The 27,288-nt window shown below is 38.5% G+C and overlaps 1 protein-coding gene across 1 annotated transcript in view; it reads left to right on the top strand.

The window, feature by feature from the left end:
• Nucleotides 1-572: 572 nt before the first annotated feature.
• The window catches only part of CLCN5 (chloride voltage-gated channel 5), a 62,431-nt gene continuing 35,715 nt past the window's right edge, over nt 573-27,288 (top strand). The window contains exons 1-2 of the mRNA XM_081081501.1: nt 573-666; nt 10,140-10,286. Of these exons, the coding sequence (XP_080937627.1) occupies nt 10,145-10,286 (142 nt within the window). The 5' untranslated portion in view covers nt 573-666; nt 10,140-10,144. The remainder of the gene's footprint in view (nt 667-10,139; nt 10,287-27,288) is intronic.

Raw genomic sequence — 27,288 nt, 5'->3', positions numbered from 1 at the left:
TAGCCCGGCTGCCATGGCTCAGTGGTTGAGCATCAACCTATGAACCAGGAAGTCACGGTTCAATTCCCAGTCAGGGCACATGCCTGGGTTGTGGGCTCGATTCCCAGTGTGGGATATGTGGAAGGCAGCTGATCAATGATTCTCTCTAGCCATTGATGCTTCTCTCTCTCTCTCTCTCTCTCTCTCTCTCTCTCCCTTCCTCTCTGAAATCAATAAAAATATATTTTTAAAAAGATAATCTTATGTTGGGGGAGGCACCAGCCAAGCCCATGGGAGGGGAGAGAGAGCTTAACACCTGCCCTTCTCTGTGTGGCCGCACCCACTGGAGCCTTGACCAGATCCTCTGAGGGTGATATTCTCCTCTCTGAAGTTTCCAGCTCTTTGTGGCCCTTCCTTCCCTTGAGGAACTGAGCTCAGTAGGGTGGGGCCACCAGGACTTGGGAAGAGAGATCAAGACAGTCTTCCATTGGATGTGGTGCTGTCTGAGGCTGCAGGTGGTGGGGAAGACTGGCCCCTGTTCCAAAGCCTCATGGTTCACTGTCTGTCTGTATTTCTCTGTTTCTCCAGAGAAAGAGCACACCAAACGTCCCTGTTGGGTGCAGCCAACAGTCCTTTCTGCTGGACTCAAGCTTGGCAGGCTGGTGTCGCCAGTATTTGGAGGACCCGGTTAGTGCACTCCCTAGGCTGCTGGTGAAAATAGTTATAAATTTTGATGTCATCTTTGTTATGCCTGACAGACCCTTGTCCTTGAACCTCATGACACTTCTCTAGCCATCTCATTTGTCAGTCCCTTGAAAACTTTTATAACGGGTGTTAACATATTTGAGAAAACTCTGAGATAAAACTAAAGAAAAGCTGATCTGCTAAGAGAAGATAACATATTATTGTTTTAGTTTGTCTGAATATTGAAGCCCTTTTTAAACAAATTATCTACTAATGTCTTTTGCCTTTTTATCTGTTGGGATCCAATTTTAATGATCTGAACAATTTCTTTATATATTAAGGCTATTACTCCTTTGGCAAAACACTTACATGAAATATTTGTCATTTGCTTCACTTTGATAGCTGTCAACATGGTCTCTTCTAACTGGTTTATCCTCTTCATTCTTCTCACCAATCATGGGTAATGCCCAAGTATAGTTTCTCAGTTCTGTGTTCTTTCCCTACTTCAATAACTCTCAAAGTGTGGTCTGGGGATTCCTGAGACCCTTTTGGGGATCTGCAAGATCTAAACTGTTTTCATATTAATATTAAGACATTATATTCCTCATTCACTTTCATTTTCTCATGAATATACAGTGGAGTTTTCTAGAGGCTGTGTGACAGGTAATGATGTCATTTCTCTGATGATAAATGGAATATGTGAGGCATAATCCAGCTGTCTTCTATTAATGCAGACATCAAAAAAGTTTAAAAAATGCCTCTTGCTAATTTGTTTTGTTTTGTAATATATGGATTTTTAAAAATGTTAATATTAACATATAGTGGGTTGATCATTGTTATATATAAATACATTAATGAATATTTATTTTAAACATTCCCAGGTTTTAATTACTAAAGGAGTAAATATCTTTAGATAGAACTCATATAAATAAAAACTCTTTAGGCTCCTCAATAATTTTGAAGACTAAAGAGATCCTGAGACCAAAAAGTTTGGGAACTGCTGTTCTGTTAATGCTTCCTTTGATTTCTGTCTTTTCTCATAACCCCTACTCATCTATGAGGATGACTCACAGATGAAGACCACGCTTTGAGAAGAAGCACTATTTTTTTCCTTCTAAGACTTTTAATCCACAGTTCTGACAGGTAGAGAAGGTACCCTGGGTTAAGGATTGGTCCAAACCTTCTAAATAAGCATCTTCTATGTTATCTCAGAGGTTACACTTGATGATTCACATTTCATTTTTGCTTTTCTAAATAAAGTAACTAAAACTGGAATTAGAGTATAAAATATATTATTTACTGAGATATCCTATTGTGTTAGGCACTTAAGAACAGATTTAACACCTTTCCTCAACTAGTTCAAAGTATAGGGGGTAGGAAAAAGGTGATTTTATGTGTGTACCAGTTCTTATCATCTTCAATGTTATACTTAGGATTGTCTTCATGTTTTGTTTTATTTTTTAAAAATATTTTTATTGATTTCAGAGAGAAAGGAGAGAGGGAGAGATAGAAACATCAATGTTGAGAGAGAATCATCGATTGGCTGCCTCCTGCATGCCCCCTACTGGGGATTAAGCCTGCAACCCAGGCATGTGCCTTGACTGGGAATTGAACCATGACCTCCTGGTTCATAGGTCACTACTCAACCACTGAGCCACACTGGCTGGGCTTCATGTTTTATTTTTAACTAGAGGCCTGGTGCATAAAATTAGTGCATGGGAGGGGGAGTGTCCCTCAGCCCGGCCTGCACCCTCTTCAATCTGGGACCCCTCGGGGGATGTCTGACTGCCTGTTTAGGCCAGACATCCCTCTCGCAATCCAGGACCACTGGCTCCTAATCACTTACCTGCCTGCCTGCTTAATGCCCCCAACTGCCCTCCCCTGCAGGCCTGGTTGCCCCCAACTGCCCTTCCCTGCCGGCCTGATCTCACCCCCAACTGCCCTCCCCTGCAGGCCAGTTCACCCCCAACTGCCCTCCCCTGCTGGCTTGATCTCACCCCTAACTGCTCTCCCCTGCCAGACTAATCTTGCCCCTAACTGCCTCTGCCTCAGCCCCCACCACTATGGCTTTGTCCGGAAGGAAGTCAGACATCGGAAGATGTCCAGTTGACCTGGTCTAATTACCATATTACCCTTTTATTAGTATAGATTATATAAGATAGGATTGCTTGAATGTGGCGGGGGGAGGGGGGGGAGCCTTTTTTAGCAGGAGGAGATGCTTTTGGCAGACAAAAGTACATAACCCCTATATCTGGACTGATAGCCAGCCATATGCATTATACTGCCAAACCAGTTATTTAAAAATTGAACTGCTTTCTTATATCTTACACCAAACAGCTGTTGCCCTTAAAACCCCTCCTCAGCCCCCACCTTAGGTTCTGCCTTTGCACTTCACCCAGATTAGGTTCTGATTGGTTGGTTTCTATGTCAGTCAGCATCAAAAGCTCCACCTCCTAGGCAGCCATTGGCTCTTCTGGGAAATCCAGAATGGCTCCACTGACAGCTGTCTCTCTCTTGGGGCCTATCTCCAAGCCTGATCTGCAGCCTCCACAGTGGCTGTGGACCAGGCCCTGCCTCTCTTCAGGCCTATCTCCAGGCCTGATCCACAGCCTCCATGGTAGCTACTGATCAGGCCCTGCCTCTCTTGCTATGCCCACCTCGCCTCGCCCACCCTCCCGCTGCCCCATCCACCCACTGGCCGCCAGCCTTGCTGTGATAGGAGCCTATGGGCTGTGGGGGAGGGACCGAGTCGTGCTCCATGCACTTCCTGGTGACCGTTCATTTGGTCGTTTTGGTTGTTACGGCCATTGGCCTTTTATTATATAGATGATATGGCAATACTTATACATTGATAAATTGTATAATGTCTCTCTTAAGCCTTTCTTCTTCTTACATTTTTCTTTTGCTACATCTGCGGTATCTGGCATATATTACTTTCCCAGAATGCCATATGCAGGTCAACAGATATTTTTGTGGAGCAAAAATAAGGAATAGGAAAGTTTATTGCTTCATTGTGCTTGCTAGTATTGGAATATGGGATATACTTTACATTCTTCATTGAAAGGCCCTGTGTATCAACCCATCCATTGGTTTATACATTTGTTTTTGCCAAATGGGTTTGTTGCAATGGAAGTATTGATTTATTTGAATCCACACATGTCACTGTCACTAGCATCATTCTCCTCTGACCTGGCTCTTTCAGTACGACTGTTGGGAATATATATATATATATTTTTCTTCTTTCTTCCCAAATCACCTACAATAAAACTGGAAGTAGCAAACTGGCCTTCTAGCCCTTCCCTTTTTTCTCCCTTCCAGCCCATTGCTGCCACACTTACCTCTTAAAATTATGTTTTTATCATGTTGCTTCTCAAAAAGCACAGTGATTCCACTGGTTTCCCAGGTCCTTCATGATCAATCTCCATCCATTTGCTCAAAGATACCTACCCTCTCCTCTAGTCAAGCACAAATGTCAGCCTCATTCTCATCTTAAGTCTTTGGCCATTTTTTCCCTTAGGCCTAGAATACCCTCTCTTCTCTCTAAAGCCCTCTCTAGCTTACAATCTCCTCTCCACTTTCTGAATGTAGATTGCATATTTATTCTAAAAGTGTAATACTTACCTGTTGTGTAATTGCATTATGTAAAAGTTTTCTCCTCAACTAGATCATAAATTCCTTGAGAGTAGTGACAAAGGTAACAAATGTTTTTTGTATCCCCAATTCCCTACCCCAGGGTGGGCAAACTTTTTGACTCGAGGGCCACAATGGGTTCTTAAACTGGACCGGAGGGCCGGAACAAAAGCATGGATGGAGTGTTTGTGTGAACTAATATAAATTCAAAGTAAACATCATTACATAAAAGAGTATGGTCTTTTTTTTTTAGTTTTATTCATTTCAAACGGGCCGCATCCGGCCCGCGGGCTGTAGTTTGCCCACGGCTGCTACCCTCATAGTAACAGGCATAGCTATATTGAGTGTCAGCCATATAAATTTGTTGATTAGCTGTTAACCCTTCCTCTGACTGGAATCCTCCTCAATAAGCATTTATTGAACATGTACTCTGGACCACTAAAGTTGCTGTAACAACAGAAATGAGAAGGATATGGTGTATGTATGTAATCACAAGACCCAGTGAAAGAGATTATGCAATCAACATAGATGTGTGAACAAAGGGGGTGTGGAAGGAAAAGCCTGTTTGAACTGGCCCTAAATGGACTGAATGGAGTTTTATGAGGTCGAAAAGAAGATGCGGTACTGGATGAAATTCCTGATAGAGTATGTGGCCTAAACAAAGTCAAGGAGGCATAAAAGTACATGGCCTTATGATGAGTATAACAAATATGTAGTAGGAGGTAAGTCTATCTGGGTAGATGGGATCTATATTTGATTGGGCCCTGAATGCCATGAAAAGAAATTTGAACTTTACCCTACAAGCAATGGGGAATCTGCTTATGATTTCAAGCAAGAAAGTGACAAAAAGTGCCTTTAAGCTGAAAGTGTTAGCTATGTAACACATCCACCAAAACAACATTTTTCTCTGACTGTTTTCTTCCCCAGGCCTCCATTATATGACAAACCCTATTTATAATCTACCAGTTGGGATAATAAATCAAATTCTCTTACTTTGTTCTTGGCCTACTGTAAAATCTGGCTGACCTCAGGCTTGTGGCCATCTAGAGGTTTGATTTATTCCAGATGTGCCATTCTCTAGAACAACATGTCATAATGAAGCCCCAAACCGTCATGGAAAGAGCACTGGACTTAGAGTTCAACTAGATACGATTTCAAATCTCAGCATTAATGAACTTTAAATGATTTCCTGATTTTTTTTATGCTTTAACTTTTTCTCTTGAAGCTCTTAATATCTGCAAAATAAAATCAAAGACTGGCCCTGGCTGATTTGGCTCAGTGGATAGAGCATTGGCCTGGGGACTGAAGGGTCCTAGATTTGATTCCGGTCAAGGGCACATGCCAGGGTTGCGGGTTTGATCCCCGGTCGGGGGCATGCAGGAGGCAGCTGGTGGATGATTCTCGCTCATCATTGATGTTTTTCTCTCTCTCTCCCTCTCTCTTCCTCTCTGAAATCAATAAGAATATATTTTTAAAAAACTCAAAGATTGTACCAGAATGAATTATCCATGGGCAAATATCACTTTGAGTTTTACTGATTGTATTTATTTCCTTTGTTGAACTCCCATTTATAACATCTGTTTTGCCTGATTTACTTGCTTCTTCTAATTTTCTTTTGTTGACTCTTTATTTCTATGTACTTATTAAGAAAGCACTTTATAACCCAAACAGTGAACCAGATAACTGCTCCAGGAAATGTTTGGAATGAGGCAGCTCAATTTAGCTGAATTGTTCTGTGTCAGTGGGTTACAGGAAGGAGTGTGTAAGTTCCCTATGGGGAAACTAGTGAGTTTTCCAGCTTCCCCCTTGTTGAATTTTCATCTTGTATCATCATTATTTTGTTTTAATGAATTCCCAGAACAATAGTTATACCCATCTGAAAATATGACTATAGGACATGTCCCACAACCAAACATAAATTATTTTTGGATTCCCCATACATTTTCTTTCTATGATTTGTGTGGCTCATGTAGAGTTGCTAGAACTGTGTGTTTTAAATAATTTCCTGAATGAGACATGTAAACAGTGGAAAAAAAGGGAAAGGATTCTGCATTATTTTTCAAATTGTCTTCCTCTCTTTCAGTACTAGTTACTATATGGAATTCATGGGCATTTAATAAAATTAAACAAAAAGAAAACCTCCTGTCCCAATTGGTTTGGCTCAGTGGATAGAGTGTCAGCCTGTGGACTGAAGGGTCCTGGGTTCGATTCCGGTCAAGGGCATGTACCTTGGTTGCGGGCACATCCTCAGTAGTGGTTGTGCAGGGGGCAGCTGATTGATGTTTCTCTCTCATGATGTTTCTCTCTCATCGATGTTTCTAACTATCCCTTTCCCTTCCTCTCTGTAAAAACATCAATAAAATATATTTTAAAAAAAGAAAACCTCCTGAGGTATGCTACCCTTAGACTCAGTTATTCTAAAATGGTGCTTGTTTTCAGCCAAGATTTCTAGAAACCTGGAATATATATTCCTGACATTGAGTGCTTTTTGTAGGTTCATTGAATGTAGTAAATCCCAGAGTTAGACAAATGTTAGCTGCAAATATTGACTCTAATGCCACCTGCATTTTAAAAGGAAAGTTGATGTGGAGGATGAGGGCAGAGAACATGCCTTCTTTGCATTTTAATTTTTGTACTCAAGTTAATGTTATTTCCACTCTCCCTCCCCCGGCCCCACATCCCTGTTATTATTCTGTTAACTTTGGAGTAGCTACAGAAGTGTCAAGTGGAGTTCTTGGGAATTTAGGACTGGAGGTTGAGGTAGAGGTGAGAGCTAGAGAGACAGTAGATTTCCTTAAAGGGTAAAATTAAGTACAGTAGCCCCCTCCCCTTTATCTAGTTTCACTTTCTGCATTTCAGTTATCCATGGTCAATTGTGGCTCAAAAATAATAAATGGAAACTTCCAGAAATAAATAATTCATAAGTTTTAAGTTGCACACCATTCTGAGTACCATGATGAAATATTGTGCTGTCCTGCTCTATCCCACCCTGGGTGTGAATCATCCCTTGTGCAGCATACCCATGCTGTATCCACTACCCACCTCAGTTGCCATATATGTTGGGGGGGGGCGGAGAGAGAGAGAGGAGAGAGAGAACATAATCACATACATTTTATTACAGCATATTATAGTTATTCTATTTTATTATTGTTGTTGTTAATTTCTTACTATGCCTAACATAAATTAAATATTATTATAAGTTTTATTTACAGGAAAAACAGTATGTGAGGGTTTGGTACTATCTGTGGTTTCAGGAATCCACTAGGGGTCTTGGAACATATTCCCCATAGATAAGGAGTGGGGCTTTTGTAAATCAGAGTAAGGTCGGGAAGAAGCTGTTATCTCAGTCAGATCCAGAGCAAAGTAGAAGAGATTTTTTCCCCTTAAAACTAGAGTAAAGACGCTTCTTCCTGGAGATAAGGGGGCGTGGGCAGAGAGATTCAGGATTTCTTTTGTGTTGTTAGAAAAACTGCTAAGGATCCTGTGGAACCTCAGTTTCCCTAGAAGTGCAGCTGAGACAGGGAATTTGTGCATTGTTGCAGGAGGGCTTGGAGAAGGGGAGTGAAGGAAGCAGGATAGAGCCAGAGGGAAGAGTCGAGTGAGGATAAAAGGATTGGGGAACACCAAAGGAACTCTACTAAGATCACAAAGCGTGAATTCTTAGTGGCCTAGGACTCACCTGATCCACATAGCATAATTAGAGATTTTGTAGCTGAGGAAATGGTTTGATGATCAATGATTTTGTACATTATTAATACCTTTGGGTAAATGACCCTACCTTCCCTTTATGATCACATCAGCATGGTAATGTTCCTGGGGAACCTATTGTTTACTTCATATCTGCACAGAGTTCAAGTTATTTGTGCATATTGGTAATGTATTTCTTTGATTTATATTCATCCTTATCTGCAAGTGAATGGAAGGTTTCCCTTGGAGTATCTGTTCTCTTGGTTTCAACTATCACCTTGATGTTGATAACTCCCAAGTCTTTGTCTTCCAATCTTCACCTCATCTATCCTAACCAGCATCATTTTTGTATCTGTCCCACTATCCCACAGTGATTTGTACATAGGAGGTGGTTCATAAATGTCACTCACACTTAAGTCAGGCTGATCTCTTTATTACCAGTGAGGTATTGTGAAACTGAACACATGATTTAGAGTTTAACTTTTTTTTAACACTAACTGGGCAAGTTACTTAGCCTCTCTGAGCTTTAGTTTCCTTATCTGCACTAGGAGTGATAATGCCATAATATAGGGACTTTGAAAAATTAAGTGGAAGAGTTCACTTTAAGCACATAAGCCTGAACATTGATAAGCACCCGGTAAATGTCAGTTCTTTCTCCTTTATGCTCAATGTTTAAAATATTGAATTTATCTGTTATGATTCCAATTTTCAGGCCTATTGCTTAATTTGTCCTATTTAGTTTTTACCATATTCATCACACATGATTCTGATAACCCAGAGTAAGAAGTTTTTTAAAAGTGTTGGAATACCTCAAAAGGAATATTATTTGCCTAATCCAATAGAACTTTCCTGACTATGATTCTCAATCAAGATTTCATTTAAAAAAATTGGAGGGGCCCTAGCCACTTTGGCTCAGTGGATAGAGTGTCGGCCTGCAGACCATGGGGTCTGGGGTTCAATTCTGGTCAAGAGCACATACCTTGGTTGCAGGATCCTCCCTGGGCCAGGCCCTGGTTGGGGCTCATGCAGGAGGCAACCAACCGGTATGTTTCTTTCACATCACTGTTTCTCTTCCACTCTCTAAAAGTCAATGAAAAAGTATCCTCTGGTGAGGATTAACAACAACAACAAAATGTAGGGGAAGAGGGTAGATAACGTAAAGTTGGCTATAATGATGGTTTTTAAAAATCGATAAACTAAGATTTTTTTAAATAAAATTTGTATCTGAAGGTTTGCACTTGGGATGTCAAAAATGTTTCATCTTTCATATTAAATTCATGAGCAGAAAACAACATTGAATAGCATAATATGCCTCTTTCCCCCAGTATTTCTGTGCATTTATGTTGTGTTAGGAGCTCTGGGAGACTCAGAGGCATAAGATAATGTTTCTTGACTCCCAAATGGCCACCACATTCTCAATACTGATGTGTAGTTTTTACTTCACTTGATTACTTGTGAATTACTGTGAGTTTTGTACATATGTCCTCATTTGGTGTGTGTGCTTGCATTGTTCTAAAAATAACTGCTCTCAGCTACATGTTAAGGGTAGAGGTACATTACATTTAGAGGGTAACTGAAGATACTAAGTAGTTTACATGTCTGTATTGTCAAAAGAAGAGTATGAAAAAAAGACATAAGAATAAATATAACCCAAGAGGCGAAAACTACCCACATGCCCATCAGCTGATGAATGGCTAAACAAAATGTGGTATAGCCATACAATGGGTATTATTCAGTCCTAAAAAGGAATGAAGTACTGATACATGCTATAATATGAATAAGCCTTGAAAATATGAGAAGTGGAAGAAGCCAGACTCAGAAGGTCATATAGTGTATGATAACATTTGTATGACATATCCAGAGTCAGCCAATCATAGAGACAACAAGAGAATGGAGGTTATATGGTGCTGGGGTGAGGATGGGGAGTTAAACTTACTGGATACAGAGTTTCTGTTTGGGGTGATGAAAATTTTCTGGAAATTGCTAGTGATGATGATTGTGCAACATTGTCAGTGTACTTAATGCTGCTGAATTGTCTAGTTTAAAAATGGGTCAAATGGTAAATTTTATGTTATGTGTATTTACCACAGTTTTAAAAAAGAATAAATGTTAAGGAGCTTGGAGGTCATTATAATAAGCCTGTTTTTCTTTCTACACAGGAGCCATGGATAATAGAGGCTTTCAGCAGGGATGTTTCAATAGCTTCCAGAGCAGCTCCAGTGATGAAGACTTGGTGGACATACCAGGGACAGCTATGAATTTCTCCCTGAGAGATGATGTTCCTCCCTTAGATGGAGAAATAGAAGGTATCATTGTTGCTGATGAGAATTTATCTTTTTAAACTTATTTTTAATGTGCATATAAGAAAATTTACTTTCTGGTGCATAGTCCAATGAGTTTTAACCCATGCATAGATTCTAGTATCCACCATCATCAACAAGATACAGAACAGTTTAACACGCCCTTTGTAGCCAGACCTCCCTACTCCCAACCCCTGGTAACCACTGATCTATTCCCTTCCCTTATGGTTTTTCATTTTCAAGAATGTCATATAAACCATGGCTGGTGTGCTCAGTGGTTAGGGCATCCACCCAGCCAGCAAAGGGTCACAGGTTCAATTCTGGTCAAGGGCACATACCTGTGTTGCAGTTTGATCCTGGGGGCCCAGATGAAGATTAAAAAAAAAATGGAGTTGCATAGTATGTTACCTTTATTTTTTTAAAAAAATTATTTTATTGATTTCAGAGAGGAAGGGAGGAGAGAGATAGAAACATCAATGATGGGAGAGAATCATTAATCAGCTGCCTCCTGCACTCCCCCTATTGGCGATCACAATTCGGGCATGTGCCCTGACCAGGAATTGAACCATGACCTCCTGGTTCATAGGTCGATGTTCAACCTTTCGAGACTGACCTCATTTACTCAGCTTAACACTTTGGAGATCCATCCAATTTGTTCATTCATTTTTCTGGCCAAGTAGTATAGCATGGACTGGGATTGCTGGGTATGTTGAACTTTATAAGAAACTGCCAAACCATTTTTCAGAGTGGCTGTACCATTTTGCATCTAAACTAGCTATGTATGATAGTTCTATTTATTCAACATCTTCAACAGTTTGGTATATTTCATAATTTTTATCTTAGCCATTCTAATAGATATGTAGTGTTATCTCATCATGGCTTTAATTTAATATCCCTAATGCCTTATGATGTTGACCATCATTTTATGTGCTTATTTGCTAACCTTATATCTTCTTTGATGGGAGTGTCCAAATCCTTTCTCCTTTTTTTTTTTTTTTTATCATTGGGTTTGTTTTTTAGTATCTGGAATACATTTATATAATGAGAAATCCCCTCATCTATTTTGTTTTTGGTTGTGATTAATTTGTTATGCTCTTGTCAATTCATTTTTTTAAAATTTCTTTATTGATTAAGGTATTAACTTTGGCTACCCATTAGTATCATTCTTTTCGATGGCTGCACACAATTTCATAGTATAGTTGTATCATGGTTTATTTAACCAAGATCTTATTGATATATATTTCAGTTTTTTTCCCAGTGTTTTGCTATTACAAGCAGTGCTGTAATGAACAACTTTGTGTGTGTGTGTACACACAGATATCTTCTATGTATATGAAAATGTGTCTGTTTCATGAGCGTATAAGACTGCTTATTTCTTCACAACCTTACTGGTAGTGAATATTATAATTATTTTTTCATCCTTATATGTTATGATAAGTAAAATAAATAAATAATTTCCCATTATTGATTTAAAGTTTGCCTTTTTAAATTAATGAGGTTGAGCATATTTTGATGTTTACTAACCATTTAAATTTCTATTTTGGAAGTTTTCTGTTTACATAATATTATTAATATTTTGTCTAATATAGGTTAAATATATTTTTCCCATTTCTGGTTTGCTTTTATTAACTTTATCTTTTAATTTACATATAGTCAGACAAGGGAAACAAAAGAAAAAATATACCAAGGGGACTACATCAAACTAAAAAGTTTTTGCACAGCAAAATAAATAAATAAATAAATAGACAGCCTACTAAATGGGAGAACATATTTGCCAATAATACATCTGATAAGGGGTTAACATCCAAAATTTATAAAGAACTCACACTACTCAACACCAAAAAAAACCAAACAAACACCAAACAGTTCAATTAAAAAATGGGCAGAGGATCTGAATAGACAGTTCTCCAAAGAGGACATAGAGAAGGTCAATAGACATATGAAAAGATGCTCAATGTCATTAATTGTCAGAGAAATGCAAATTAAAACCACAATGAGGTATCACCTCATACCAGTCAGAATGGCTATCATAAGTAAATAAATCCACAAATGATAAGTGTTGGTGAGGATGTGGAGAAAAGGTAACCCTCATGCACTGTTGGTGCAGCCACTATGGAAAACAGTATGGAGGTTCTTCAAAAAATTAAAAATGGGACTGTATTATGACCCAGCAATGCCAATTCTAGGTGTATATCTGAAGGAATCCAAAGCACTAATTCAAAATAATATATGCATACCTATGTTCATTGAAGCATTATTTACAATAGCCGACCTATGGAAGCAACCCAGATGCCCATCAGTAGATGAGTGGATAAAAAAGCCTTGGTACATATTTACAATGGAATATGGCCCTCTCATAAAAAAGAATGCAATTTTATACTTTGTGACAGCATGGATGGACCTGGGGAGTATTATGCTCAGTGAAATAAGTCAGCCAAAAGAAAGACAAATACCGTATGATTTCACTTACATGTGGATTCTAAAGAACAAAATAAATGAACAAATTAAACAGAAACAGATTCATAGATACAGAGAACAGACTGATGGTTACCAGATGGGAGGGGGCTTGGGGGGCTGGGTGGAAAAGGGGAAGGGATTAAGAAGTACAAATTGGTAATTACAGAATAGTTTCAGGGATGTAAAGTATAGCATTGGGAATATAGTCAATAATATTGTAATAACTATAAATGGTGCCTGGTGGGTACTGGACATATGGGGGGGGGCACATTCTAAGTTGTATCATTTCCAATCACTGGGTTATACACCTAAAACTAATATTATATTGTATATCAACTGTAATTGAAACATAAAAAGTATCTAAAAATAAAGTAAAATAATCTACTTACCATGAACAAAAGAATCTACAAATATTTTAAAATTTTATATAGCTAGGTATACCACCCTTTAAAAAAAATCTTTATTTTTCAGATTATTACAGAGATGTTCCTCTTTTTTCCCCCCATAGCTCCCGTTATCACCCTTTTCTTTGGTCACCTCTGAGTTCCTTGTTGTAATTAGAAAGGACTTGAATTTCTTTAAGATTAAATTTGTATAATTACTTAGAACTACTCTCTTTTTTTAACTGATTGGAATTGCCATTCTCAACGGGAACCAGAGACTACTGTCAGAATTCATTATTTAGCAAATTTGTACTAAGAACATATCTTATTGTAGATTCTTTGTGAGGTCTGGCAATTAGCAAGGCTTTAAGAAACCATCCCTGCCTTAATTCTAGCTAGCTAAACAGACCCCTAAGGACTTATGATAGTACCTACCTCTTAGAGTAGCTTTACAGGCTTAAATGAGATAATAACATATGCAATGCTTATAACTGTGCCTGGCATTGAGTTAATGTAAAATAAAATGTTAGTTATTACTCTTATTATTTTTAAATTTCTATTATAACCCTCTAAGTGTTATAACTCTTATAAGAACTTAGTAGAAGAAGCATTCTGTTTTGTGTGTGGGTGAGTGTGTGTGTGTGTTTGTCTGTGGAAGATTTCAAAATAGTTCATGTATTTGAAAAGGGAATTGAAAGATTAGTTATATGGCAGGAAGAAGAGCATTCCAGGCAGAAAGCAAGATTTTACAGGAATATCAACAGCTATAATATACAGAGATATAACAAGGGCAGAATATAAGGCCAAACAAATAAGTTGGGGCCTTGAATGTCATGCTAAGAAGTTTGAATTAACTTCACTGTCATTGTGAGGACAAACTCCTTCACCCATTCATTCAACAAATATGTTTTTGAGCACCTATATGAACCAGGCACTATTGTAGGCACCGGGGATACAGTGGTGGAATTAATTTAGATAAAATCCAAGATGACCTGGAATTTAGATTTAGTTGGATAAATCAGTAAACAAACAGAGTAGCTAGTTAATTACCCATTGTGATAAGTAGTACTAGAATGAAAATAAACAGAATGACAATAGAAGATAACACTAGTTAGAAAGGTATGAAAACTGCAAGCCAGTCAGGTTTCACTTATCTGTGGAATCTAATGACAAAACAAAGTAAGAAACAAAATAGAAACAGACTCATAGATACAGAGAACAGACTGACAGCGGTCAAAGGGGAGGGGAATTGGGGGTTGGGTGAAAAAGGTGAAAGGATTAAGCAAAAATAGACAAATTCATAGAACAGTATGGTGATTGCCCGAGGGAAAGGGGATGGGGGAAGGTAGAGGTGGGTAAAGGGGGGAAAATGGTGATGGAAGGAGGCTTAACTTGGGGTGTTGAACACACAATACAATATACTGATGATGTATTTTAGAATTGTATACCTGAAACCTACATAATTTTATTAACCACGTAATCCCAATAAATTCAATAAAAATAAAAATAGGAAAAAACAAAAAACCCTGCAGGTTCAAAAGGATAATAAGAAATTTGCCTAGTAAAGATATCTCAGGAAAGCTACAGAAGAGAACCCCTGAATTTAAAATTCATAAAAGAAAGGTACTCATGATTTGGTATTTGATGAAAAATCATCAAAAGGGACAAATGTTTGTGTACCACTTCCACTTATGTATAGTTATAACCACAGTGAGTCAGTTATAACAATTACTGTCTCTAGTAAAGTGGTCAGTTAGGTTTTCCATAAACTTAAACTGGCTACCTCTCCTTAAGCCTTCTGGCTAAATCAGAGTAGTTTAGCTTAGTTATATCAGCATTACTTCTTTTTTGGGGGGGGGTGGGGGGCTTTAATCCTCACACGAGGATTTCATATAGCATTTGGATCATCAAACTACTTTTTGTGTGTTCACTTTGCTCTCAGTAGGTGATTGGGGGAAGCATGTACCCCTTTGTTCCCATATAATAGACTAGGAAATTGAGGCAGACAAAATTTTGGCATTGCTTGTGATTGTAGAGTGTGTTTTTATGGGAGTGGCCCTTCACCACTTTTCACTAGTCTTTATAAGAGAATGACTGCTTGTGGTTTACAATATCTGACCATAAAAGAATTATGCTGTTTTCCATGAGCCATGAAAACCAGCACAGTCACTCTGCAGTGATATAGCTTTCTTGTTTTTCTTTTTAATTGTTCTGACTTTATTTGATGTTTACATGAGGGATTTCCTAGTAAAAACAACTACAAAAAAGCTCATAAAGTTTTTGCTATTTGGTGGTGAAACTGCGCATAGAATACTACATTTTGTACCAGGCACAATAGCATGTACTAAAAAGATAAGTTAAAAGGATCTTGAAAGGTAGTAGGAGTGGTTCTTGTTTTCCAGATGACTAGAGGGATTGATTTATGAGGAATGAATAAATAAATTATGCATGACATGGTTAAATGCATCTGAGGTAGTGTTATAGTAGTCTATAAATTAGAAGCAACATAAACATGGAGATCTGAAAGAAGGGGAGAGAAAGGAAAATAGAAAAAGGGTTTGAGTAACAAGAAAAAACTCAGAGCTATTCTCATATTCCATCTGTTCTCACTTGCCTGCTTCAGCAGCCTAGACCTCGAGGTCAAGAATTCATTCATTCATTTATCCATTCATTCATTTAATATTTATGCGGAACCCAGATATGAACCCAGCACTGTGTTGTTTTAGTAATGCTCCTCGATTCCCTTCTTTACCTCACTTCCTTGTCTTTCTACCTAGTGTGCCTTGCTACTACTTTCTGTTGAATGAGGAGACATTCCTGGCAGAGAGCAACAGAGGTAAAGGCACAGCAGCGTGAGATAGTCTTTTCTATTCAAGGAACCAAAGTCTGCGAGTCAGAAGTCTAAACCTCCCAGGGTTGGGATGGTGGCAGTTGGAGCTGGAGGGAGGAAAGCAAGGGATAGGGTGGAAGATCTAGTTAGAAATCTAGATGGGGTCCAGATAGTGTATGCTTTTGGGCTTTATCTTGTAAGCAAGAAGCCATCAAATTATTTAAAAACAGAGGAATTATATGATTGGACTTGTGTTTTAGAAAATTTATGGCAGTGTGGAGGATGGGTTGGGAAAAGAGTAGGTTGGAGACGGGAAGACCAGTTAAACTGATATTTTAAAACAATCTAGATGAAAGATCAAAAGGCCTGAATTAAGACAACTGGAATGGAGAGGAAAGATTAAGTTCCGGAGAAATTTCAGAGGAGGACTTGATAGGATCAATTAGATATGGGGAATAAACTAGAAGAGAGTCATGAGTGACTTCAAAGCCCAGGCGGAATATGAGAACAAGTCATGGCCCCCTACATGTGACAGTGTGCTTAGATCACCCATGAGCTTCAACAACCTTCTAATGTCCCAGGGAAGGAAAAACAGTTTTGAAATGAAAACCATGCGGGTACATGAAATCCACCAAGTTAGATTGTGAAATTGTTCTGTTTGTTCTGCCACGCTATCAAAAAAGATCATACTATATCTCCTGAGAGAAATGGAAAACATCTTGGGCTCCAGCTCATGGAAAAACCTACCATCATCACCTCAGTTAGCCTCTCCCAAACTGTCTGACTCAAGCAATTATGTGGATGGGGCAGGGAGGACAAGGAAAGGGAATTCAGAATCCATCACCTTCATACTACACTTTTCTAAACACTTAGCCTGGGAGAATGGCAATTGTAGCTGCTGCTCCCCTCGTCCCCCCCCCCCCAATTAGACCAATAATATTTTACTAAATATCTATCTATCTATCTATCTATCTATCTATCTATCTATCATCTATCTATCTGTATGATAAATGCTATGGAAACAAAAAAATTAAAAATATGTAATCCCACTTGGCTAGTATGGCTCAGTGATAGAGCATTGACCCATGAACCAGGAGGTCACAGTTTGATTCCCAGTCAGGGCACATCCCCAGGTTGCAGGCTAGATCCCCAGTGTGGGGCGTGCAGGAGGCAGCCCATCAATGATTCTCTCTCATCATTTGTTTCTATCCCTCTCTCCCCCTCCCTTTCTCTCTCTGAAATCAATAAAAATATACTTTTAAAAAATAAAAAAATATATAATCCCACTTCAAAAGAATCTTTTATTCTCAAAATAGGTAGGATTTATAAATTATATAACTTGCAGAAGAATATAAAAAGCATTGACTTTTAGAGCTTTAGATAAAAAGTAGCTTGTATCAGAGGCTCCCTGGGACCACAAACCACACACCAGGTTTATATGCTGAACCTTTATAATCAGGCCTGTGATGATGTACACAGGCTTCAAACGCTTCATTTAAGTTACTTAATAGGAAAATATCTGGTCAGATTTTATAGTTTATGCCCCCTAATCTCTCCCATTTATTTATTCATTTATTTATATTTTTGTCAGTACATGCATTATTCAGATTTATTTAGTTTTTACCTAATGTCCCATCCAGGATACCACACTACATTTAGTCATCATGTGTCCTCAGGTTCCTCTTGGCTGCAATGGTTTACTAGACTTTGTTTTTAATGGATTTGACAGTTTGAAGAGAACTGGCCAGGCATTTTGTAGAATGTTTCTCAATTGGGATTTGTCTGATTTTTTTTCATGATTAGGCTGGGGTTATGGGTTTCTTGGAATAAGACTAGAGGTAAAGTGCCACTCAACTAGTCACTGCTGATGTTGCTCTTGATCACCTAACTGAGCTACTGTTTGTGAGTTTTCTCTTCTGTAAAGATACTCTTTCTTCATCCTTCCCATGATGTACTCTTTGGAAGGATGTCACTGCATAGGCCTCACTTAAGAACTAGGGAACTGTACCCTACCTCCTTGAGAGTTATCTATAGAAATTAATTGTAATTGTTCTGCATGGAGGATTTGTCTCTTGCCTCCCATTTATTTATTAAATCACTTATTTATATCAGCAGGGACTCCTATTTGTTTTATACTTTAGATTATAATGCATTACTGTTGGGAAGCATGAGACTTGGTTGTAAAGTTTGTAAGGAGGACATTCTGATAAAAGAGAAATGTGTGGAAGGCCACCTGCCCTGTTTATCGGAATTCTGACTTAGGGGAGTGTTGAAGGTGGCACCCTTAATTATTCCTTGATCTTTCCAAACAAGCCTGTGCATATGCAGACCCTGGGGTGTTTACTGGAATCCTTATGCTTAATCCCTGGGTGCCCTTGCCTAGAGGACAGTGTAAACACATGTGTCCTCCCAAGATTACTCACCCTACTGATTGTATCTAAAGATAAAAATTCTAATAAAAGCCTAACAAGGCAGGCAATCGAGGTGGCCAGGCTTCTTTAGCTGGGCAAGCCCCTTAGCCCTTGCCCCCACAGTGAAACTGTGTCGGAGTAATCTGTCAGCCTCCGCACATTACTACCTTTTATTTTGTTCAAACTTTTCCAGTTTGGCCATTTGGAGCTCTTTTTTTTAAAAAAAAAAATTATTGATTTCAGAGAGAAAGGGAGAGGGAGAGAGAAAGAGAGAAACATCAATGATGAGAGAGAATCAATGATCAAGTCCACAAACCGGTCTTGTGCCCTGACCGGCAATCAACTTGCTGGTTCATAGGTCAACTCTCAACCACTGATCTGCACTGGCCAAGATAGATCTCTTTCAAATGGCTCTCTCTCTGACATACCCCTGTCACTGTTGGGTTTTCTTGAGACTTACTTACTTTCTGGCACTACAATATGCTAGACCTATGTTACTGGTATATATTTCCTTCCTCAGTCCTAGAATTAGCCATTTCTCCAAGGAGCCCTGGTTTCTTTTAGTGGAGAAAGGTATTAGAAACCAAGATCTGGACACTAGTGCTCCTATCTACTGGGCTGTTGCTCCTTCTAGGCCCTCTCAGACTCTCAGTAAAGAACTATATGTCTGTATACTGACCCATGTATATATTCATATCTATAAATAGATATATTATCTACATGTAGCCATCTGAATCTACATTAAGCTAAACCTGAGATCATGCTGATGTCTCTATTTCTCCTCCATTATCACACGGATCATTCTAGCCTCCTCCTCCTGCTTGTCTGTAATCTCCCACTCCAGGTAGTGAGAAACTTTGCTCCCACCATCCATCATCCATTAGTTAATTGTTCACTTCTAGCATATGGTGATTTCAAATTGTTAATATATATTCTGTCAACTAGAGTACAGTGTTTATACATAATTTCTTTTTTTACTTTGATCTTACAGACTCTGCTAATTTCCAGTTACTTAGGTCAGCACCTTTTTCCTTATTCCCTTCAGTAAGGCTGTTTCACATATTTGTAATATAGATTCTTTTGTCACATACTGCATTCTATCCTGGGAATTTAAAAAATTGATTTTTAGAAAGTGGAAGGGATGGGGTAGGGGGAGAGAGAGAGAGAAAGGAAGGAAGGAAGGAAGGAAGGAAGGAAGGAAGGAAGGAAGGAAGGAAGGAGGGAAGGAAGGAAGGAAGGAAGGAAGAGAGACATTGATGTGAAAGAGACATTGACTGGTTGCTTCCCACATGCACTCCTACCTGGGTGGGGAATCGAACCTAGGTATGTGCCTTTGACAAGGAATCAAACCCAAAACCTTCTGGTGCACAGACCAATGCTCTACCCACTGAGTACCACTGGCCAGGACAAGACTATGTTTAGTTTTGTAAGAAATTGTCAAACTATCTTCCAAAGGGGTGTACCATTTTGCATTCTCACCCGATAATGAGAGTTCTTGTTACTCTGTGTCCTTGTGAGCAATTGATATTGTCAGTGTTTCAGATTTTAGCCATTTTAATAGGTATGTAGTGGTATTTATTCATTTTAATTTGTATTTCTCTAATGACAAGTAATGTTGAAAATCTTTTTATTGGTATTTGTCATCTGCATATCTTCTTTGCTGAAGTTCAGATCTTTTGATTTTAGATTTTTCTTTTCTAATATTTGCATTTAATGCTATAAATTTCTCTGTAAGCACTGCTTTTGCTGCATCCCACAAATTTTGACATGTATTTTCATTTTCATTCATATCAAAATATTTTTAAATTTTTCTTGAGTTTTTTTTTGATCCATGGGTTATTTGGAAGTGTGTTGTTTAATTTCCAGGTATTTGGGGTATTTTCCAGCCATATTTGTGTGTGATTGGTTTCTAGCTTAATTCCATTGTGTTAGGATTTGTAGTAAATTGGCTAGGAGGTGGGCTGTGTTTAATATTTAAAAAAAAATTTTATTTATTGTTTGAGAGGGGGGGAAGGGAGAGACAGAGAGAGAAACATTGATTTGTTTCATTTAGTTGTGTATTCATTGGTTGCTTCTTGTATGATCAACCAGGGGTCAAACCCACCACGTTGGGGTATTGGGATGATGTTCTAACCAACTAAACTACTCTGCCAGGAGAGTTGAGCAGTGTTTAATGTTTGGTGTAACTATCAGTACCAAAGGATTAAATTCCTGTAGTGTCCTGGTTTTTCTCTCCCCTTTTGAGTTTCCTTCAGTCGATCTCCTTGATAGAGATTCTGTGTCTTGCAGCTCTTTCAGCTATAATTCACTATTATTATAATAAAACCCTGTTGGTGTGGTGGTAAGGTACAGGGGAGGAGGCCATTTTATAAGCGTCTGATTAAATTTCAGTGTCTGTTGGGCCTGTGTTTTGTGGCTTTGACTGTCACAACTTTTAGTCCTGTGGTATATGCTTTTGTTCTCCCTGCCCCCACTACTCCTATTCCTGACCTCAGATTTCTCAACCTATTTCCTGGAAGCACAGGACCTTGTTGACTCTGTTTTTCTTCCCCTCTTAGATGAGACAAGAAGGCTGAGAAGGGAGGGTACTGGAGTGGGAGGAATGCCCTTCCCCCAAGTAGGATAAGGCTCAGCCAAAGAATTTTCCCCTGGAGCATAGTTCTATGTTATAGAGAGCTCTGGGATATTTCAGTAATTACTCTTTACCTCCTCGGAGCCAGGAGAGGATCTTTCTTGAATCTTCACTGAGAATTTGGTGCAGTACCTGGAGGTAGATCCCACAAAAGTGTAGGCCACAAGAGTTTTTCACTCCCACGCAAGGCCACACTCAGCCTTCAGCAATTCGTCAAAGTTGCCATTTAAGTGTCCCTGCGAGATTGTGGTTCCAGTGTTTTCTACTCTAGGTAAGCAGATCTCAGCTGTGCCTCTTTGGATAAGGCTGTATTTTCAGATTTGGGAGTTGCAGTTTCCCCTGAAACCTCAACTTTCTGGAGGGCCCAAGAAAAGTTACTCATTTTTCTATTTGTCTAGTTCAGTTCGTTGTAAGGATGGGAGTGAAACTTCTAAGCTTTTTATTAGTCAGAGCTAAATCTGGAAGCTCTCCATTTCTTTTTCAATTAGGGAAGCCACTTTGGTCTCTTCTTGAAACAAAAAATTATATATTTTAGAGGCCCTTTGGCAGTAATATAAATCCTGAGTGGATTATTTTTAAACTCACCTTGTTCCAATTTGTAGCACCGGTTTAGCAGGGGCGGGGAATGTTCAGCCCCCGGGCCCTGTAAGGCCTGCGAAATACTTTGGTCTGGCCCTGCCAAGGCATTACAGGTAAGTTAATTAAATGTTTGACAAAAATAAAAAAAAATGTTTGACAAATATAGCAGGCTAATTTTTAAGGTGATAATTTTGTGTGGCCCACGAATGATGCTATAAATATCCAAATGGTCCTTGGCAGAAGAAAGGTTCCCCATCCCTGGGTTAGAGGAAAGGGTTGCTATAATATTATGGAGTGTGTGTTGGTTGGATGTTTCTGGGGTACGTGGCTAGCAAATACTCCAAGGATACTGTATCTATATTGGCATAGCTCTAGTTGACAATATGTCAGAAGCATTGGGTCCCAGGTTGTCCTGTACTTTATTGATGAGCTGAGTCTTACTTTTCTTTTTTAAAGATTGGGAGTGCATTTTATGATCTTGCCAGGAGTGTTCTCAGATAACTATGAAATCAAAATACCATTTGGAATTCCTCAAAGTTAAGATCTACTCAAGTTATTCAGCACAATGTATGAATGACCAAAAAATCATTGCTAAAATGAGAGTTGGAAAAGACTTTACAAATCATACATGCTAATCACCCCCTTATTTTACAGGCGAGGAACTTGAAATCCACAGAAATTTAGTCAATTGCCTAACATGACACTTGTAGTGAGTTGTATAGCTAGGGTTAAAATTCTTATCTTCTCACTGCTGGACAATAGGTCTGATTAGGAACACTTTCTTCCCATTGACTTTCATTGAAAAACTCAGTAAGCCATCTTCCTCTTGGTGTTTTCCAGAAACTGTCATCTGCTTTGTTTCTAAATACCTAAGTATTTAGTCTACTCAGAATGGAAGTCTGCCCTTTGCATTGTCCCATTTCTACTCTTCTAGCTGTGTTATCATTGTTTTTTCCTTTTTAAAACCACTTATATAACACATAAATACACCTCACTAGAAAGACTAAAATAATACACATTTATATAAAATTTAACCCTCTCCAGAGATAACCGCTCAAAATAATTTAATATGCCTCTTCCAATTCATTTTCTATCCAGTAAACACAGATATTTATTTTTAAAACATATCCTACTTATTATTTTGTAACTTGTTTTTCTTCACATATGTTTGTGGGATTTTCCTATTTCAGTACTCATCAGTCTACTTCTTCCCTTGCTTTATTCCCCCATCACTGGACTCTTTCATTATTTCCAGGTTTTTGCTACTACTAACAGTGCTTCAATGAATAACATGCATACATTGGTGTGCATAGGTATAAGTGTTTCTTTCAGAGCAGTTTCATATGAATATGTTTTTAACTCATTTTCTGTCCATGACAGCGCACTATTCCCATGAATTCAATAAGAATCTCTTAATTGGTACTTCTCTTGAAGTTTTTTTCCCCACCAAAGAATAATGGCTAATCTCTTGTCCCCAACTTTTTTTGAGATTAATAGAAAGAAACCAGTGGAGACTTAGTATGAAAGAACTGGAGAATTGCTGCATCTAAAACAATAATTACAAGTAATTAAACAAAACCATGCTAACCAAAGGGTTTCCCAACACTGTGGAATGTAATGTACATTTTAAGGGAGTGTCTTCCTACCCCTTACACTCCTGAATCCTGTTTTCAATCCCATAAACATGTAAATTTAATAAGGAAGGAATGAAAAGAAAGTAATGGAGCAGGGGGCTATTTTCTTTTCTTTTTTAAAATATATGTTTATTGATTTCAGAGGAAGGGAGAGGGAGAGATAGAAACATCAATGATGAGAGAGAATCATTGATTGGCTGCCTCCTGTACGCCCCCCACTGGGGATTGAGCCCACAACCTGGGCATGTGCCCTTGACTGGAATCGAACCCAGGACCCTTCAGTCTGCAGGCCAATACTCTATCCACTGAGCCAAACTGGTTAGGGCGAGGGCTATTTTCTTTACATGGACAACCTGTTCAGCAGCTCTATCAAACCCAGTCCCTTTACTTCCAGTTCTCTATAGATTTCTGTGGCATTGTAGTCCAGTGGGAGCCTGCAGATACCAAGCCATAACCCTCATGCAGTTTTTCTAAGTATGGTAATTCTGGCAGTTAGCACCCTGGCTCGACTGGTAATGAAAATGGATTGGGTCAGGAACTTCCAGATTAGAGCAGATACTGGGAGTAGGAAACATAGCAGATACACACCAAGCAAATGACTACAACCCAGTGGGGATAGAGCTGTATCCAACAGGAAACAAAGAGTCAGAAGGTGGTGTTAGAATCTAGACTCATGCTTGTCTTTAAAGTCTTTTCTCCATCTCTTTCTGCCATTCACCTCCTTCTTTTATACTTCTGTAGCTCTCAAATTTCATCTCAATAGTAAACATCAGAAGTTTGGTTGTAGTTTCTGCAGTTCTGTTATTCACACCTGTCATCACCCTTTTTATTGTCTCGCTTTCAGCAGAGTTAGGATAGAGCTTTTCCTCTTTGTTGTCCTTCCTGCCTCTTAGACTTTAAGTTTTAACCTGCTGTGAGCAGGAACCACAACAGTCAGTCCCTACATGAAATGAATGCTTGGGGAAACTCAAAACAACGTAGACTTGGATGTAAGACATAGGGCTGAGCAGTATCCTGAATCCTCTTGGTGTTCCAAATGCTGCATCATGAGAACATTCAGGAGCCAACTAGGGAACAGTTGGAGGGTAGGAGAGTCCTCGGGGAAGAGTGGTTATTTATCTATAGCTACAGAGGTATTTCAATATTTAATAACCAGCATGGCTGTACAGATGTGTACCAATGGAATAGTTGCCCTGAATAAGTGTTCCAGGGACCAAACTAAGGTAGTATAGTAAAGTATAACATGGTCTTATGATACTATCCAGTGCTCAGTTGGGAGGGCCACTCCACCAACATTTGTCTTTCAGACACTGGGTTTGGGTAAGTGGGAAAGCAAAATGGAGGCACACATTGATAGAAAGATCCCAAAAATGTTGATTAATTATTGGGACTTCAGCTATTATATATTCTCAAATATAGAGGTGAATGGAATGTGAAAGGGTTTGTGACTTATGGGGAGATCTAGAATGCATGAACCAATAAATAAGGGAAGGGAGAGCAGGTATGAAAATAAAAAATGGCATACAGTAGGCTCTTAGTACTTGAATACTTGCTATAGAATAAAGGTAAAATTTAAATTACCCCAGGATGAATATCTGCTGATGTGTGCTAGGTAGAGTGTTGATTTTTTTTTTTTTTTTGGTTTGGTGTAGATGTGGTTCCAATCTTGAAAAAATACAATATACCCCTGTAAAAACTGAAATACATTAAAAATTAAACTATTTAAAGTTGTATGATACATACCACTAGCTCTGCCCATTTCTTTGAATACTTATTTCTTTCTTTAGGCTGCTGCTAATAAGTGCACCCTCATGCAACTTTGATATTACTAAAGCAGGGCTTCAGGGTTGGTGCATGAGGTTTCTTTCTATCCTCTTCCCCCTTGTGTTTTTGTTAGAGTTTAACTAGTTCATTTAATCAGTTACTGTTCAGCCCCCAGGTAAATTTCTAATGGCGTATTGGTTAGGGATTAAAAGAAACATTATTCTCAAGTAGCAATTTAGTTTCTTGTATCTGAAGGGGTTTTCTAGTTTTAAGCATCATGTGATTTTTAGGAAAAAATTAGAAAGTGGTTTCCATGAAGGGAAAGGAGCTAAATGCATTCATTTATATGCCTCCTCATTCAAGCAGTGTGTTTCTAAAGACCCATTGTTAAGTTTTTAGACCTAAGAGACTACCCTACTGGGAAAGCTGTTTCAATGTTTCTTCCTCTCCCCCACCCACTCCCCGCCATACTTCTACTCCCCCACTAAGGACTCAAGTAATGCAAATTAATCTTTTGAGGACTTTTCTTCTTTTAGTCAAGTTGACATCTAATTGTACTTGAATCATTTTTCTGTTAGAGCAGTGGATTATTTTATGTAAATTTAGGGCACACTATGCCTTCAAAACTTGAGTTAAATTTTAATTTTTTTGGTATAGAGACAAAAATCTAGACTTATCTAAGTACCTAAATTTGACCTTCAGGTTTGTTGCATAATTTTTCTCTACCTTCCTTGGCAGAGTATTTTTATACACCAGAAGTTTGACTCTTTTAAAAAATATGTTTCTATTTATTTTTTTAGAAAGAGAGAGTAAGGGAAAGGGAAAGAGAGAAAAACATCTCCTGCACTCACCCCAACCAGGGATCAAACCCACAACCTGGGAACCAGCAACCTTTTGGTGCATGGAACAATGCTCAACCAACTGAACCACACCAGCCAGGGCAGAAGCTTAACTCTTAATATACTTTTTTTCTTTTCTTTTCTTTTCTCTTCTTTTCTTTTCTTTTCTTTTCTTTTCTTTTCTTTTCTTTTCTTTTCTTTCCTTTTCTTTTCTTTCCTTTTCTTTTCTTTTTTCTTTTCTTTCTTTCCTTTTCTTTTCTTTTCTTTTCTTTTCTTCTCTTCTCCTTTCCTTTCCTTTCCTTTCCTTTCCTTTCCTTTCCTTTCCTTTCCTTTCCTTTCCTTTCCTTTCTTTTCTTTTCTTTCTTTTCTTTTCTGTTCTTTTCTTTCTTTTTTTCCTTTTAAATATACTTTTATTGATTTCAGAAAGGAAGGGAGAGAGAGAAACATCAACGATGAGAGAGAATCATTGATCAGCTGCCTCCTGCATGCCCCACACTGGGGATCGAGCCTGCAACCCAGGCATGTGCCCTGACCAGGAATCAAACAGTGGCCTCCTGGTTCATAGGTCAATGCTCAACCACTGAGCCATGCTGGCTGGGCAATACACCATTTCTTGAAAAGGCTTTTGTATTGCATTACTTTCTTTCTACTTTAGTAGTTGGTTCTGAATGGGTAGGTAATTTCTGCTACCATTCTTGACAGCTAAGTCTTATGAATTTATCCTTTCTTTTTACTAAATATGAAAATTCTAAAAAAAGGAAAACAATGGAATGTGTAGACTATGACCCACAGCTAAAGCTATTTTGTCATCAAGACAGATATTATAGATACCTCCATGAAAGAATGCCAATAATTTAATCCCTCTCATTGATGAAACCTAAAATAGTAGTAATATCATTGTCATCATTATCATTATACATTTTAAAATATTTTATTTTCCCATTCTAAACATTATGATAGATATTTTAAAAATCCTGGTCCACACTTGTGTCAAGTGCCCATTAAGTGGTCTTCATATGCTGAAAATTTATTTTTTTAAATTAAAATATTTTTTTTTAGTGATTTCAGAGAGGAAGGGAGAGGGAGATAGAAACAATGATAAAAGAGGATTATTGATTGGCTGCCCGCTATTCAGTCCCCTGTTGGGAATTGAGTCCACAGGTATGTGCCCTTGACCAGATTGAACCTAGGACCCTTTAGTCTGCAGTCCGATGCTCTATCCACTGAGATAAACTGTCTAGGGCTATATGTAGAAAGTTTTTTTTTTTACCCCTCCCCCTGTATGCTGAAAGTTTTAAAATATTGCTGTAGGAGGCCCTGTCTGGGTAGCTCAGTTGGATAGAGTATCATCCTGATATGCCAATGTTTCAGGTTCTAGCCCCGGTCAGGTCACAAACAAGAAGCAACTAATGAATGCATACATAAGTGGAACAATAAATCTCTCTCTCTCTCTCTCTCTCTCTCTCTCTCTCTCTCACA

This window comes from Myotis nattereri, assembly GCF_964212035.1.
Source record: "Myotis nattereri genome assembly, chromosome: X".
In the NCBI taxonomy this organism is placed as follows: domain Eukaryota; kingdom Metazoa; phylum Chordata; class Mammalia; order Chiroptera; family Vespertilionidae; genus Myotis; species Myotis nattereri.
The sequence above is the reverse complement of the archived record's forward strand: the minus strand, read 5'-3'. Positions and strand labels throughout refer to the sequence as shown.